At 41.7% G+C, this 13,363-nt stretch overlaps 1 protein-coding gene across 3 annotated transcripts in view; it reads right to left on the bottom strand.

Annotated features, from left to right (window-relative positions):
• The window catches only part of LOC146785834 (transient receptor potential cation channel subfamily V member 6-like), a 318,210-nt gene that overhangs the window by 143,561 nt on the left and 161,286 nt on the right, over window positions 1-13,363 (bottom strand). For all 3 annotated transcript variants that reach the window (XM_085635167.1, XM_085635169.1, XM_085635168.1), the window contains one exon: window positions 6,065-6,211. In XM_085635167.1, the coding sequence (XP_085491293.1) occupies window positions 6,065-6,211 (147 nt within the window). The remainder of the gene's footprint in view (window positions 1-6,064; window positions 6,212-13,363) is intronic.

The raw sequence follows: 13,363 nt of genomic DNA, 5'->3' as shown, positions 1-13,363 counted from the left end.
TAACCTGCTTGTTAGTTGCTTGGCATCTTGCTAGGCCACTTCTCCTACACTCTCCCTGACATTCCTACTTGTGGCCCTAGCAATGTCAAGCAGCATTGTTTCAGTGACTACTCTTTTAGACCACCCTCCCTGTGGAATCATCCCGTATTAAGCTTGGAAAAGCCTTTAGACCAGTGCTTTAAATTGGCAGGTACTTACAGGCCCTGAGCACTTACACTTTTGCCATTTGAAAGGGAGAGTCCCTGCACTTCTTAGCAGAGAGACATTATTTCTAATAGGATAGTACTTGCACATTTACCAATAAACTGGTGCCCTGGGATGGTGAGTATCTGAAGTTTTAGATTTCCATTTAAACCACTGCTTTAGACTGCATTAAGCTTTGAAAAGTCTTCTGGTGACCTAACTATTTTGCTTGGCTCGGCCTTAAGACTGCACTGAGCTCTACTCCATAGAACTAGCTCTGGTCCAGGGACTTCAATGTTTTTAGTCACTGCTCCCTAGGAGCGCCCATTGGCATTGCCTGATTGCTGGCCCTTGCATTAACCCCTGGAAACAATGGAGTGATCTCCGAGGGATCCGGTTCCACCTACTGTCATGCATATGGTGTCCGGGGCTATTAGCAGATACCTAACCCCCTTCTTAAATCAAGTGCTGCAATCCGGGATTTATCCGCTAGTCTGGAAACAAGCCTGTATCAGACCCATTCTCAAATAGCCCCAGCTTGATCCACTGGAGGTCAGGAATTATCGACCTATCTCTTGTCTGCCATTTGCGGCCAAGATTCTTGAAAGGTCAATAAACCAGGAGCTGTCGTCCTATCTAGACATCAATAATTTGTTGGATTTAAGTCAGCACGGATTTCGGGCTGGTCACTCGACCGAGACCGCGCTAGTCATGGCAACAGAGGACATTCGGAGACAGGTGGATGGGGGGGCAAACGATCCTCATTCTCCTTGTCCTATCGGCTGCATTTGACACCGTGAATCACACGGTGTTAGTGCAGCGGCTGAAGGTGGTGGGAATTGGGGAGGCGGCTCTGTCCCTCTTATCTTCTTTTTTGGAAGACAGGGAACAGACTTTGTATTGCGAAAATCAAAAGTCTGAAACATTCTTCCTGCCTTGCGGAGTCTCCAACTCTATTCAACATCTGTCACCCCACTTGCCAGTCTCATCAGACAGCATGGATTTTCGTTGGTGTCTTAGACAGACGACACACAGATTATCATCTCTGTATCACATCAGGTGGCGTCAGCGGCTGTGAGCTTCCATGCATGTCTGACTCACATCATGAGCTGGATGAATGACAACTATCTGAAAATAAACAAGACTGAGGTGATGGAGTTTGGTGGCGGCCCGTCCTTGTGGGACCCTACCTGGTGGCCAACAGAGGCAGGTATATGTCCAACACAATCCTACAAAGTTAAGAACTTGGGGATAATTGTTGACAAACAATTGGGCTTTGTGGCCCAGATCAATCACGTCACGTCCACTTGCTTCTATATTTTGAAACTACTTAGGAAGGTGTTTCCTTTTATCCCTTTGGAGTTAAGAAAACGGTGGTAGTGGTTCTAGTTTTATCCCATCTAGACTACTGCAACGCTTTATTTTTGGGTATGGCTAAAGCACAGAAGACAAAATTGCAGTCTATTCAAAATGCTGCGGCGCGGCTTCTATTGATTATTCCCAAAGGTCACCCTACGATGGATGCCATCAAGTCGTTGCATTGGCTTCCAATACAGCAACGATTAGAATTCAAGGCCCTATGTTTGGCTCATAAGACACTTTATGGGAGAGGGGCTGCTGACCTCCGAAAAATCTTTCACTGGTATGCCCCCACAAGAAATCTCAGATCAGCTAACTCTGGTCTCATCTGTGCCATGAAAGTTTGTAGAGCCAGATGGGGTGGTAGAGTTTATCTCATTGTGTGGCCAGGCTGTGGAATCAACTACCTATCACAGTCAGACTCAAACCAAACAGGATAGTTGTTAGGAAGCTAATAAAAACATGGCTGTTTCCCAGGATTCAAGGTGTCGGTTCTGTTGACACTGGTCCTCCCTCTCTCCTCACCCCAGCGCCAAGCCGCCCCGGCATTTGTGCGCTCTACAAATGTCAATCCAATCCAATCCAGTGAGCACAGCTGAAATCTTGTAACTAAATAAATGAATCAAGAAAAAAAAAAACACTAATTAAAATAACACATTACACCATAACGCAAAATATAGGGGATACAGACCTACAAACGCTCATTGTGCCACTGTGTGTCATAAAATATCCAGTGAGGAGTCGATATCACACAGTGAACACAAGGTGAGCTGGAAAACCCTGCATTGGGTTGGTTTCCAGCTTGTGCTTGTAGGATTTGAAAAGCTGATGCCCATTACAGGCTTTTAAATCTCTACAGGGCATCTGCAGCAGACTGAGGAGCTTTTGTTTTTTGTTTCCTTTCCTTTCTTATTTGGCTGGGGAACACGGAAGGGTAGAAGGGCTTCACAAGATGTGCTTGGCACCAAGCCCCACCCCTCTAAGGCCACACCCCCTGCATGCATGGTGACAAACGTTTAGAAATTAGCGGGTATGGAGATAACTTTGATGCAGCTGCTAATTCCTTAATATTGCAAATCTTCACCCATGCAAGGCTACAAACATGAGGGTGCAGATTTCCAATTTCTTTTTGGTTGATTGCGCTCATGTTGATAATTTGTAGGCTTACCAGGCTGAGGGGCTCTTGACATGCATCTAACAGCAGACGCACAGAAAAGGAGAGCTGTTTATATAAGAGGAACCATGACTTGCATAATTTTGTTGCATCAAAGTGCTTGAAAGCCTGGTCAAGGGTAGTAGGCTCTATATAAATACAAGGTACAAACAGGATTTATCTAACTTTACCAGCATGATATTGTTGCCGTGTTGGAAGACCTCAGAGTCTCACTGGCTCAAAAGATACATGGTGGTCTGAATGTGGCATCCTATGTCTTGCCTGCTCGCTTGGACACCACAGACTTCTGACAGAGATGTTGGCACCAGTGCCTTGTTTAGAAGGCATGCCTGGATGAGATAAACCAGATTTTTGGGAGATGTTGGAGCATTTCTGTGAGACATGTCCTTTTGATGACTCTCGAGTGTTTGGAGAGAAGGCTGAGTCTATGTTCAAACAATTTAAGGACAGTTGAGTCACAGCATGATCCTTGGGGTTCTTGACACCCACCACGCAGTTATACCAACAGTACTAAAAATGTAGGGTTTCTTCCGGAGGCTAGCTTACAAACAACGCCAGCCCTCTAAACCTGTGCAGCAAAAGCAGGCCCTGTCATTTTGAGCTGAGGTCCTGGTGCTGGTTGGATACATTCATACAAGCAAGGACAGCTCTCCTCTAACTTTTCTTCCCTTTCTGCAGAAAATGCCAAGTCTCTTTTACGTGCGGTCACAGTCTCACGCTCATCCAGTGGGCATCAGGATTTAACCTTTCATTCCCGGCTGGAGTTAATCACTTGGGGTTTGCAAATAACTCAAAGGGGTCCTTCATTTCCTCCCAACCCGCTTTCCCTCTAACATGAGAGTGATTCTTATTGGATCATTCCCAAATCTTGTTGCAAGTTAACCAAGGGTGCCATCAAGTGTGTTCTAGATTCGGAGAGAGGGTAGGGGTGCCATTTGAGCTACTTCCTCATACTAAAGAAGAATGGAGGTCTCAGGTCCCTACTGGGCCTCTGCAGATTGAATGCTTTTCATGAAAGTGATCCCAGTGGTCGCTGCCCACCTTCAGTGGTTGGGGATACATGTAGTTCGTAGCATGTGTTGCTATGGAGGCATATGCTCTGCGTACTCAAGCCATCTATTGTTGGGCTAAAATGGTTGCATCTTGTTTTTTTTTTAGAAGTCTTTCAAACCATAAGGTGTAGAAATTCTTCCTTCAGTTGGGAATTTGCATGGGCATCAGCTCCATGTTAGATTATTTTTTTCCACCGTTGGGTTCGGATGTGTAATGATGGGGCTCTGTGTTTGGCACTGGTAGAGCATTCCTTTGGGCCACTTGGATGCTCGTTGACTCTGGTAGGACCGGGAGACGTACCACACAATGACCATTCCGTTCTTCGGGAAGGCAATGGTTAGTGGATTCCGACCTTCTTCTATGCCTCACAGCCGTGATGACATTGTGCATTGTCATTGTACTTTATGAAACCAACAGAAGGAGTACAGTCCATTCAAAACAGAAATAGCAGACTAATAGTTATTGTAAAGGTGTATACGAGATCCTGCGAATAGTTGAGACACCCCCCTGCAGGAGATAGGAGTCCATCAGCCCACCCTCACTGGCAGAGCATCGTCATCTGGAACTCCAAGGAATCACTGTCTGAGCCCGAGATAGCAGATCGCCCAGGTGCACAGGCTAGTGAAACCCAGAAGGAAAATAAAATAAACTCCTGCCAGGGTGTATACCCAAGTAGTCGAGGGCTCCTGTGAAGTGCAGTGCTGAAAGAGTGATGTGAGGTTAAAAATGAATCCTTGATCAAAAATGTATTTAATATGGATTAATCAAGTTTCATATATAAAAGAACCTATAGTCTGGTATGAATTGTACAGGCTAATTCTTGGTTCGTGTGAAAAAGTGTGGTCGACATGTTTCAGCCGGAACGGTCACTTGACCCGGCTTTCATCAGGACCGTGAGATTGAAAGAAAACTACTGCCTAAAGTAATCACATAAAGTGAAAAAATAACAATAAATGAACCCATGCAAACCAATTGTGAATGTGGGAAATGTATGTGGCGTTTGCCACCCTACCAGAACAGCTCAAGCATTGAGCGTGAGGACAATGTCTTCATTCCCAGCTTTATGTGGGAGTAAAGCCTCACCTCACCCGGCTGACTACTCGGAGAAGGAGGCACCGCTCTGTCCGTCGATACCTCTGACTGACTCACGAGCTGTCTGGGAGGTGGCCTGGCTACGTCTGAGAGTGTTGCAGAAGTGCCTCTCAGCACAATGGTCACATGCTGAGTGTAAAATTGAAGGTCTAGTGCTGGTGATGGCCAAGGCCCATTACTCTCTGCAGTATTAGAGCAGCAACAAGTTGGTGCAGGACAGGCCTTTCATAGACAGTATTCCACAAGTCACCATTACCACGGAAACCTTTCAAGCCAGAGGGGGAGCTCTCCTTAACCACAACAGCATAGCTGCCTCCTGATTTACTTCGAGCTTCTGGCGAGCCCCCTGGCCCTCAAAGCCTTCCTGCCGCATATTTGAAGCAATGCAGTCTTGGTCAGGATGGACAAAGAAAGAAATAAACACATGTTTAAAAATTAATTAATAAATTAGCTTAACGTACAGTAACACTTGAAAGTTGGCACATATAATTATTTATTCTTACATGTACATATGGGACTTTGAACAATACTATTTTATATCCCTATTATTTTTTCATATATATGCATGCCTTTCTATGTAGTTATGTGTTTATTTATATATGCATTTATTACTTTACTCTTACTGTAGGAAAAAATAACCTTCAACTCTCTTCAGTTCACTACTGTGTCTCATCCTATATCTCTTTCAATATATCCTCTACCGCCACCCTCAGACCATATCCCAAACCTCATTTTACTACTATGATCTCCCAAATATCCCTTTCTAGACTCTTCCCTCCTCTACCCATCCTTTGACTAATTCCAAACCTCATTTTACTACCATGACCTCCCAAATAACACTTTCTAGACTCTTCCTTCCTCTATCCATCCTGTAACTCATCCCAAGCCTCATTTTATTACTATGACCTCCCAAATACCACTTTCTAAACTCTTCCTTTCTCTATCACTCCTTTATCCTATTCAATTCAACTAACAGATTCACATGTACATCGCTCGAATTAAAACTTAGATTTCCCTATACTAATCCGCTTTGAGTGTCAGAGCAGCGTGCTCCTAGGAAAGGGTAGTAAGCGCTATATAATTACAATTACAATTATAATGCAATCAAGTGGCTTACGAATGGCACAGTAACACTGCATGCATGCTGAGTGCTGGTAGCATGATGAGCTGAGCTCAAGATGGATGTAAAATAAAATAACTCACTTCATTGTTTTTGCTGCTGCATATAATATCCAGAACTGACTGCTTGTCGTCGTAGGAATCAATTCCGGTGAGGTCATAGAGGCTGGAGGACACAGGGCCAAACACACAGTAGGGTTTCTTTCTCCTCTCCATGAAATACTCAAACAGCTGTATGACAAATCAAGATGACCATGAACAGGACAACAGAAAACTGTGCTGAGGATAAAGATTTAATTTGGCAACTAATAGAAATGTGCATATATAATAAAAGCCTATACATTGGTACCGATGGAAGCATTTCTTCATTAACAAATACAAGAGAACCCATCTAAAAATCTTGGGCAGCTCACAACATTGTCAATCATTCTCACTACTGGTCTGTGGGCTCCTGAGCCTTCATATTTCTGCCATTTCATTGCAAATATATCTATAAATAATCTATATCCATGATGGCAGAATCATCACCGTCTCCTCATCCGTTTTTCGCATCTGAAGATTACCAGTACACAATCGGGTCATTATCGAACTGAGTCAAGTGAACAAATTCAATCTGTTAACATAAATGTCACTAGATAATCCTTTTTTAAAAAAAAAATACAAAACTTTATTGACATTTAGTGAAGAAGAAAAGTAAATCAAAATTTCACAGTTATAGAACAACAGCATTGCTACAGGGTCAAGAATATAAAATTATTAGCAATGTCCGCCCCAGCTTTTTAGGTTGAGCATTTGAGACCTCTTGTATATACTTCAATATATATACTTTAGTATTTACTTTAGCATATACTTATATGTGTATATACTTTGTGGGCTCTGGAGATCAGCCCTAGGACGTGTCTGCTTCCACTTAGGGACTTTTGTTTTCTGTTCAGCTGCCTCTATTTAACTGCCTTTATAGAACACGACCAGCAGAGGTCAGTAAAATACCAGAATTGCTTTCTGCTGAGGGACTTTTTTTTTTTTTCTGGCAACTGCCTCTATTTAACTTTCTTGATAGAAAACGACCAACAGAGGTTAGTAAAATACCAGAATCACTTTAGCATTCTCTAGATTCCAGTCCATAGAAATTGTCTTCCACGGGCTCCCGAAGACAATATATTTTTCAAATTTTGTATTTTCAGTGATATGACCACTGAAGGTCCTGCGTTTATATTAAAAATAGAGCTTTTTTACTATTTCCCGCTGAAAGGCAATATTTCTCTCCATGTGTTCCCATACCTGGTGTGTCCTGCAGTTTGGTGCTTACTTTCCCTCCATGTTAAAGAAAAGTAGATGGTTAAGCACCCACGCTAATGTGCAGCATAGCTAAATACATATAAGGTCCCAAAGGCGAGACCGATTGCATTGCAAATGCATGTTTGACAGGGTATTTCCCCATAGGATTTAGAAAAGTAGGGGCCCAGTGTGTACTTTAGGGCATATGTAGAGCTAAACTGAATTATAACCCTCTAGTCACATCTGCATATAGTCCTGATTCCAAATTGGCCAGAGTTTATTGAAACCTATTTGCACAGCAGTCAGAATTCCCTGCTGTTTTTTTTTAGTAAAGACCTCACCCTTCATTAAATTCTAGCTGGTCAAACTGGCCAGAATTTAACATAGAAAAACACTACTGTATTTACAGTAACATGCAGATTTTGTTGCCTTAAGTACTAATATATGCATATTGTTTCCTCAAAAACTCAGAATAGGTGCTATTTATCAAGCCAGATAAATTCCGAACCCACAATGTTGGAAATTATCGTGTGTGATAAATAGCACCTATGCCTCTGACAAACTGAGAATCAAAGCCATAGAAGTATTTCAGAAAGGCTACCCAGACTCCCTGAAGTTTTGGATTGTCAACCTGTGGCACCTATATAGTCTCACCAATAAATAATAACTTGTTTTTATGTAATGATTCATACTATTGCTGCCACTTCTACGCCCTGGAAATGATGATCACAAGTATTGCCTAGGCGATGGTGCTCATTTTACTTACCTCTGGAAGGATGGAAAGTTAAGTCCCTCCTACAAACAACCTGGGTGGAATAGAGTTGGGTATTTCTCTCTAACCGTAAATACCGCTGCCCTATTTTTGGTACTTACTTTTACAAGTTTCCAACTTGCAAATAAGCCATAACATATGGAAATGCATTTAACACACCAAATTCCACATACTTTGCCTTTCTTATGAGCTGTTTCACAATACATTTCTGCAGGTTTTACCTCTTGTAATAGATCAGGGATAAACTGCATGGGTGTGGTAATTTTCAAAATCTATCAGTTTGTTTGCATGGGCACTGCCAGTTCCCAAACATCCCTATCGCCTGCAAAGGCCCCCCAAGTTCCATACAGTCCTCTTCTGTATTTAACCTCTGCATGGAGCTGCTTGGACCACTACTCATGTTAAAAGCATCAAGATTCAAAAATTTGCCAATGACACACAAGTTTAGTTGGAAGTCTCCTCTGCTTCAAACATCCAAGGCCTTAATCTATGCCTCCACATCATCCAGACCTAGATGTACTGTGCCTCCCTAAAGCGCAACCCAGTCAAGACAGGATTCATCTTATATTCCAAAAACAACAAACAAGAAACAGTAGGAACCTGCCTTAATATCATGAACATTGACAGCTTTGAACTCAACTTTCCCCCAGTCTCAACTCACTTGATTCACCCAGGATACCGACCTCACCCTCAAGGAAATGGCGGCAAAGAACACAAAGCCAGCTGGTACCAGATTTCTCTTCTAAATAAATTGAAATAGTTTCTTTCAAAAAGCAACTTCAGAACTTCTTCTTAGGTCCTTGTGCCCTGAAATCTGGATGATGGTAACACTCTGCTTCATGGCTTCCAAGAATCCTCACTGTCACCCCTTAAAGGCATCCTACACGCCACAGCAACCCTCACCCAGGGCCTGTAGAAATAAGATCACATCTCCCCTTCCTGTTGGAACTCCATTGGCTCTGCTTGCTAGCCCACCATCTGCGAAGCCAGATTAATAATTTACAAAGCCATCACGACCAGTATCCCAGATCAGCTTGCAGACAAGCTCATCATCTCTGGTGGTTCTTAGCACACTAGCAGCCAGGAAGGACACCACAGACTGTGGACTAAGAAGTTTAAAATTAAATAGCAAGGCATCAGGCCGTTTCCATCTATGCACCTAAGATCTGGAAAAACATCACTGTATCCATCAGGACCACCCCAATGCTTCCCCAGTTTAGCAAGGTGTTGAAGATGCACCTCTTTAAAGAACACAACATGAGTGTGGATTAATCGTCCACAAACCAGCTACCTCTCCTATCACTCGTTGACATTATGCTTGCCTTTTACCCTGTACAGCGCTCCAATGCCTTTTGAGTAGGTTTGCACAATAAAAATACAACATACATACACACATATCACACAGCTCAAAATTCTATTGCAGTGATGTTCTGCACATGGAGCAGAGTTTAGCCTCTTACTTCCAACGAGTGCCTAAATCTTTATATAGGATTGTAACTTGCGGACTGGAGACCACTTCCTAATTCAGTGGTGGAGGCCAAACTCAAAAATCCATCATACTGGCTAATATTATTCATATAATCTTGCTGCACGGCCACTCCTTCACTGTTGCCAGTATAATATGGAGATGCAATAACCTCCTTTAATCAGGAAGCAGTCTTAAGTACCACACTAAAGAAAGACAAAACAGAATAGATGCAGATGACAGGAAGCTAGTTGAAGTGGCTCCACAGTGTCAATCCAATATTAGATTAGAGGTTGTTTGAAGGGAATGCTGCTTTACAAAAAGTTTAAGAAACGTTTCAAAACATGTAATCTACAATTGACTACTGGTTAATCAATAAACGTTTGCTACTTCATTAAAAGGGATCATTACCCTAAACATATACATATGCTCACTGCTCGGTGACAAGGATATGTGTAACATCTATTTAGCACAACAATCTTGTATCCTCAAAAACATTATACACTCACAGTTAACATACATTATGAAATCAAAGAATTCAAAGTAACAAAAGAAAATATGTAATGCTATGGTCCAAATTTGTTGGAAACTGGAAGAATGCCATTAAATTGCTTGAAGAGAGCTACCATTCCATGAAATGAAATGGGATGAGGTGCCTTTTCCCAATCGAAGGGCCTGGCCCCACTTTCTCCAAGACCCAATATATTTGATATTGCTCCAGGAAAGACTGTGTGAACCATCTTATTGACCTGGAGGTCTTGGACAGAACTGCACATAGGACTGAACCCGACTCTTAGAATCCACCATCAATTGCTCTGGAGTGGTTGCAAGTGACTTGTTTAAGAATTATAAACAGTTCTTAAATAATAAATCAATAAAAGGAAGTTACTAGATGGCACAGTCAAGTGGAGAGACCTAATGGTGGTAATTTGTGGGATAATGTAGACACCCAAAGCATAAAATGATGGTGCTTTCTTCCCGCACAGTCCTGTCCTTTTCAGAATGGTAACAATTGTTGGAATATCATGGTTACCCAGGGAATATTGGTACATGGTCTTAGCATAATGTTGGGATTGGCATTTCAGTGGGTTTTGCTAGTATAATGAGGTCATGCATGGGTTGATGGTACCCACCTCTGGAATTATAGTGGGCCTGACATCCATGTGATAGTATTTACTTCTGTTCAAATTCTGGCCCTGCTGCCATTTTGACGACTCCTGCCATATTGTTGGCATACATCTGCAGGCACTACCAAGCTGTGAATGGTGGGTTGACTCAATCAATCAATCAATCAATCAATCAATCAATCAATCAATCAATCAATGCTTTATTCGATTTAAAAAAATAATAAAATCATAAAAGCACAAAATACAATAAGAACAGATCATTTAAAAATTACATTAAAAATATCTTAATAAAATGCAGCTAGTCCAATTATACATATTTTTACAGCATAAGGGTTAACAGGTTAAACTTCTTCTTTTCCTCATTATACTCTTCAAAAGCCCTGTCATAGCTCCAATACAGTACACATTATCCAATAATTTTAAAAAGAGAAATGCCGGGCGACATTGCTGCCAGCCTCCCTGCTTTAAAATAGGCTTAATCCATCTAGCTCTTTCTTTAGCATAAAATTTACAAAATAGAACAACGTGCATTGTAGATTGTGAAGCAGTGTTGTCACAGGGACAAAGTCCGAGTTTCCTGGACCAGTCATTTACAGCAGGAAAAGAAACCAGGCGGTGGAAACAGTCAAATCTGAGCCTTGTCAATATATATCTATCAAATTCCTGTAGACAGCACACTAAATAGAGCTGAATGGAATAACTAGACAGACTCAGTTGATGCTGGATCACGGAGTTTTTACTTATCTCTACCGTTAATCTAAGGGACTCGAAATGATTTAAGCATCAGGATTTAAGCTCCTTTCTCGATAAAGTGCACATAGTGTCTGGGTTAGAGTAAAAATAAGGTCTACATAAGTCATGCGATAAATTACTTATATAGTTTAACCAAGGGATTTTTTTGGCCTGATCTAATCCCATGGAATCTTTTATGATCTCACGGTTCAGGCCTAAACTAGAAGAGGTCCAAATCCTGTGCCAAAGTAAAATTGGTTGAATTTTAATCAAATCGGAAATATGGGAGATTCCCAGTTCATTCTGACAATTAAAAATGGAAGAACTCCGAGGAACGGCTAAAATGAACCTTAAAAAAGCGTTTTCAACCACTTGGATTCTTGGATTGAAGCAACATCATGGAAACCCCAAATCCCTGCCCCATATGTGGCAATGCTAATGCATTTAGCTTGGTAAATTTTCAATAATATTCCTGGGGGCCTTTTCCCCATTTTTCTTGAAAAAAACATCAATGCCACAGTTGACCTTTTAAATAGAAGTGTCCATCTCTTAACCGCTGGTCCCCAGGAACCCAAATCTTCCAATAAAATGCCAAGATAAGAAAATGTTTTAGTTGATTCAATTCTACCGTCCCCCGTTACTAAAGTTCTACACTTATTCTTCCCCTTCCCACAGGACATCACAAAAGTCTTTGTAACATTTATTTTTAGGCCCCTGTTATCCATAAAATCAATATAAGTTGACAGGGCCCTCTGTAGGCCAAGCTGGGTTCTGGCCATTAGCACTGCATCATCCGCGTAGAGAAGGGAGACAATCTGCTGGTTCTTTATTATCGGTGAATCATTCACCCTGGCCACCAATTCCTCTTCCAATGTGTTGGTATATAATGAGAAGAGGAACGGGGCCAGTACACAACCTTGCCTAACACCCTTCTCCACACGGAATGATTTAGTGCACTCTCCCTTTAATCCATACCTCACTTTGGCTGAAGCCCCCTGATATAATTGTCTCAGGAATTGCACTAAGGAGGGATCAACTTTTAGTTCCTCTAAAATACTCCATAACCTACTATGATCAACACAATCAAATGATTCAGTAAGATCAACAAATACCACAAATAAATTCCCTGCCTTGGCCAGGGGAAAAATGTAAAACCTGTTCAATAGTACCCATCCCCTCCCTAATCCCATATTGGACCCGGCTTAAGATATTATTGTCCTCGGCCCACTGTTGAAGTCTATTTAAAACAACCCTTCCTGAGATTTTCATGAAAGAATCTAAGAGAGAGATAGGACGATAACATGCTGGGTTTTCCCGGTCCCCCTTTTTAAAAACTGGTATTATCACAGACTCCGACCAGGATTTAATAAACCCCATGGCACAACAGGCTTCTAAAACTTGGGTTAACAGTGGAGACCATAGCTCTGTTGTACTTTTATATAAGTCAATCGGGATCCCGTCGGGGCCTGGAGCTTTACCTCTTTTGCTCTCATTTATTGCCATCAACACTTCGTCATGTGAAAATTGAATGTCAATCAGCATGAACTGAATGGAGTTACCAGATAAAAAAGGTTCCCGAGATAAACTGATTTCCTCATTACTCTTATTTCCGTACACTTTAGAGAAGAAATGTACCCATGAAAGCTCATCGATTGCTATCTCAACTCGTGCTTCCTCTTTTTTAGCAAAAAATGGTGCTTTAACTGCCTGTCAAAAATAAATACAATCTCTACGTAAGGAAGCCTCATATAAGTTATTCCAAGCTAGGTTTTTAATTTCTTTCTTGCGATTACTCCTAGCCAAATTTTAGGCCTTCATACAGGCTCTAATTTCCTCATAATACCTCTCTGATTTATGAAGAGCAGCCTTTAGCAAGGAATATGTCTTAGAACACTTGTTATTGAACCACCCCTGGTCTTTGTTGGGTTCAGCCCTTATTGGGCGAATCAGCAAATTCTGTATCTCCGCGGTAACTTCAGAAAAAGCATACAGGATATCCCTATGGGTTG

This window comes from Triturus cristatus, chromosome 11 (assembly GCF_964204655.1).
Source record: "Triturus cristatus chromosome 11, aTriCri1.1, whole genome shotgun sequence".
In the NCBI taxonomy this organism is placed as follows: domain Eukaryota; kingdom Metazoa; phylum Chordata; class Amphibia; order Caudata; family Salamandridae; genus Triturus; species Triturus cristatus.
This window is presented reverse-complemented; position numbering and strand designations above follow the sequence as displayed.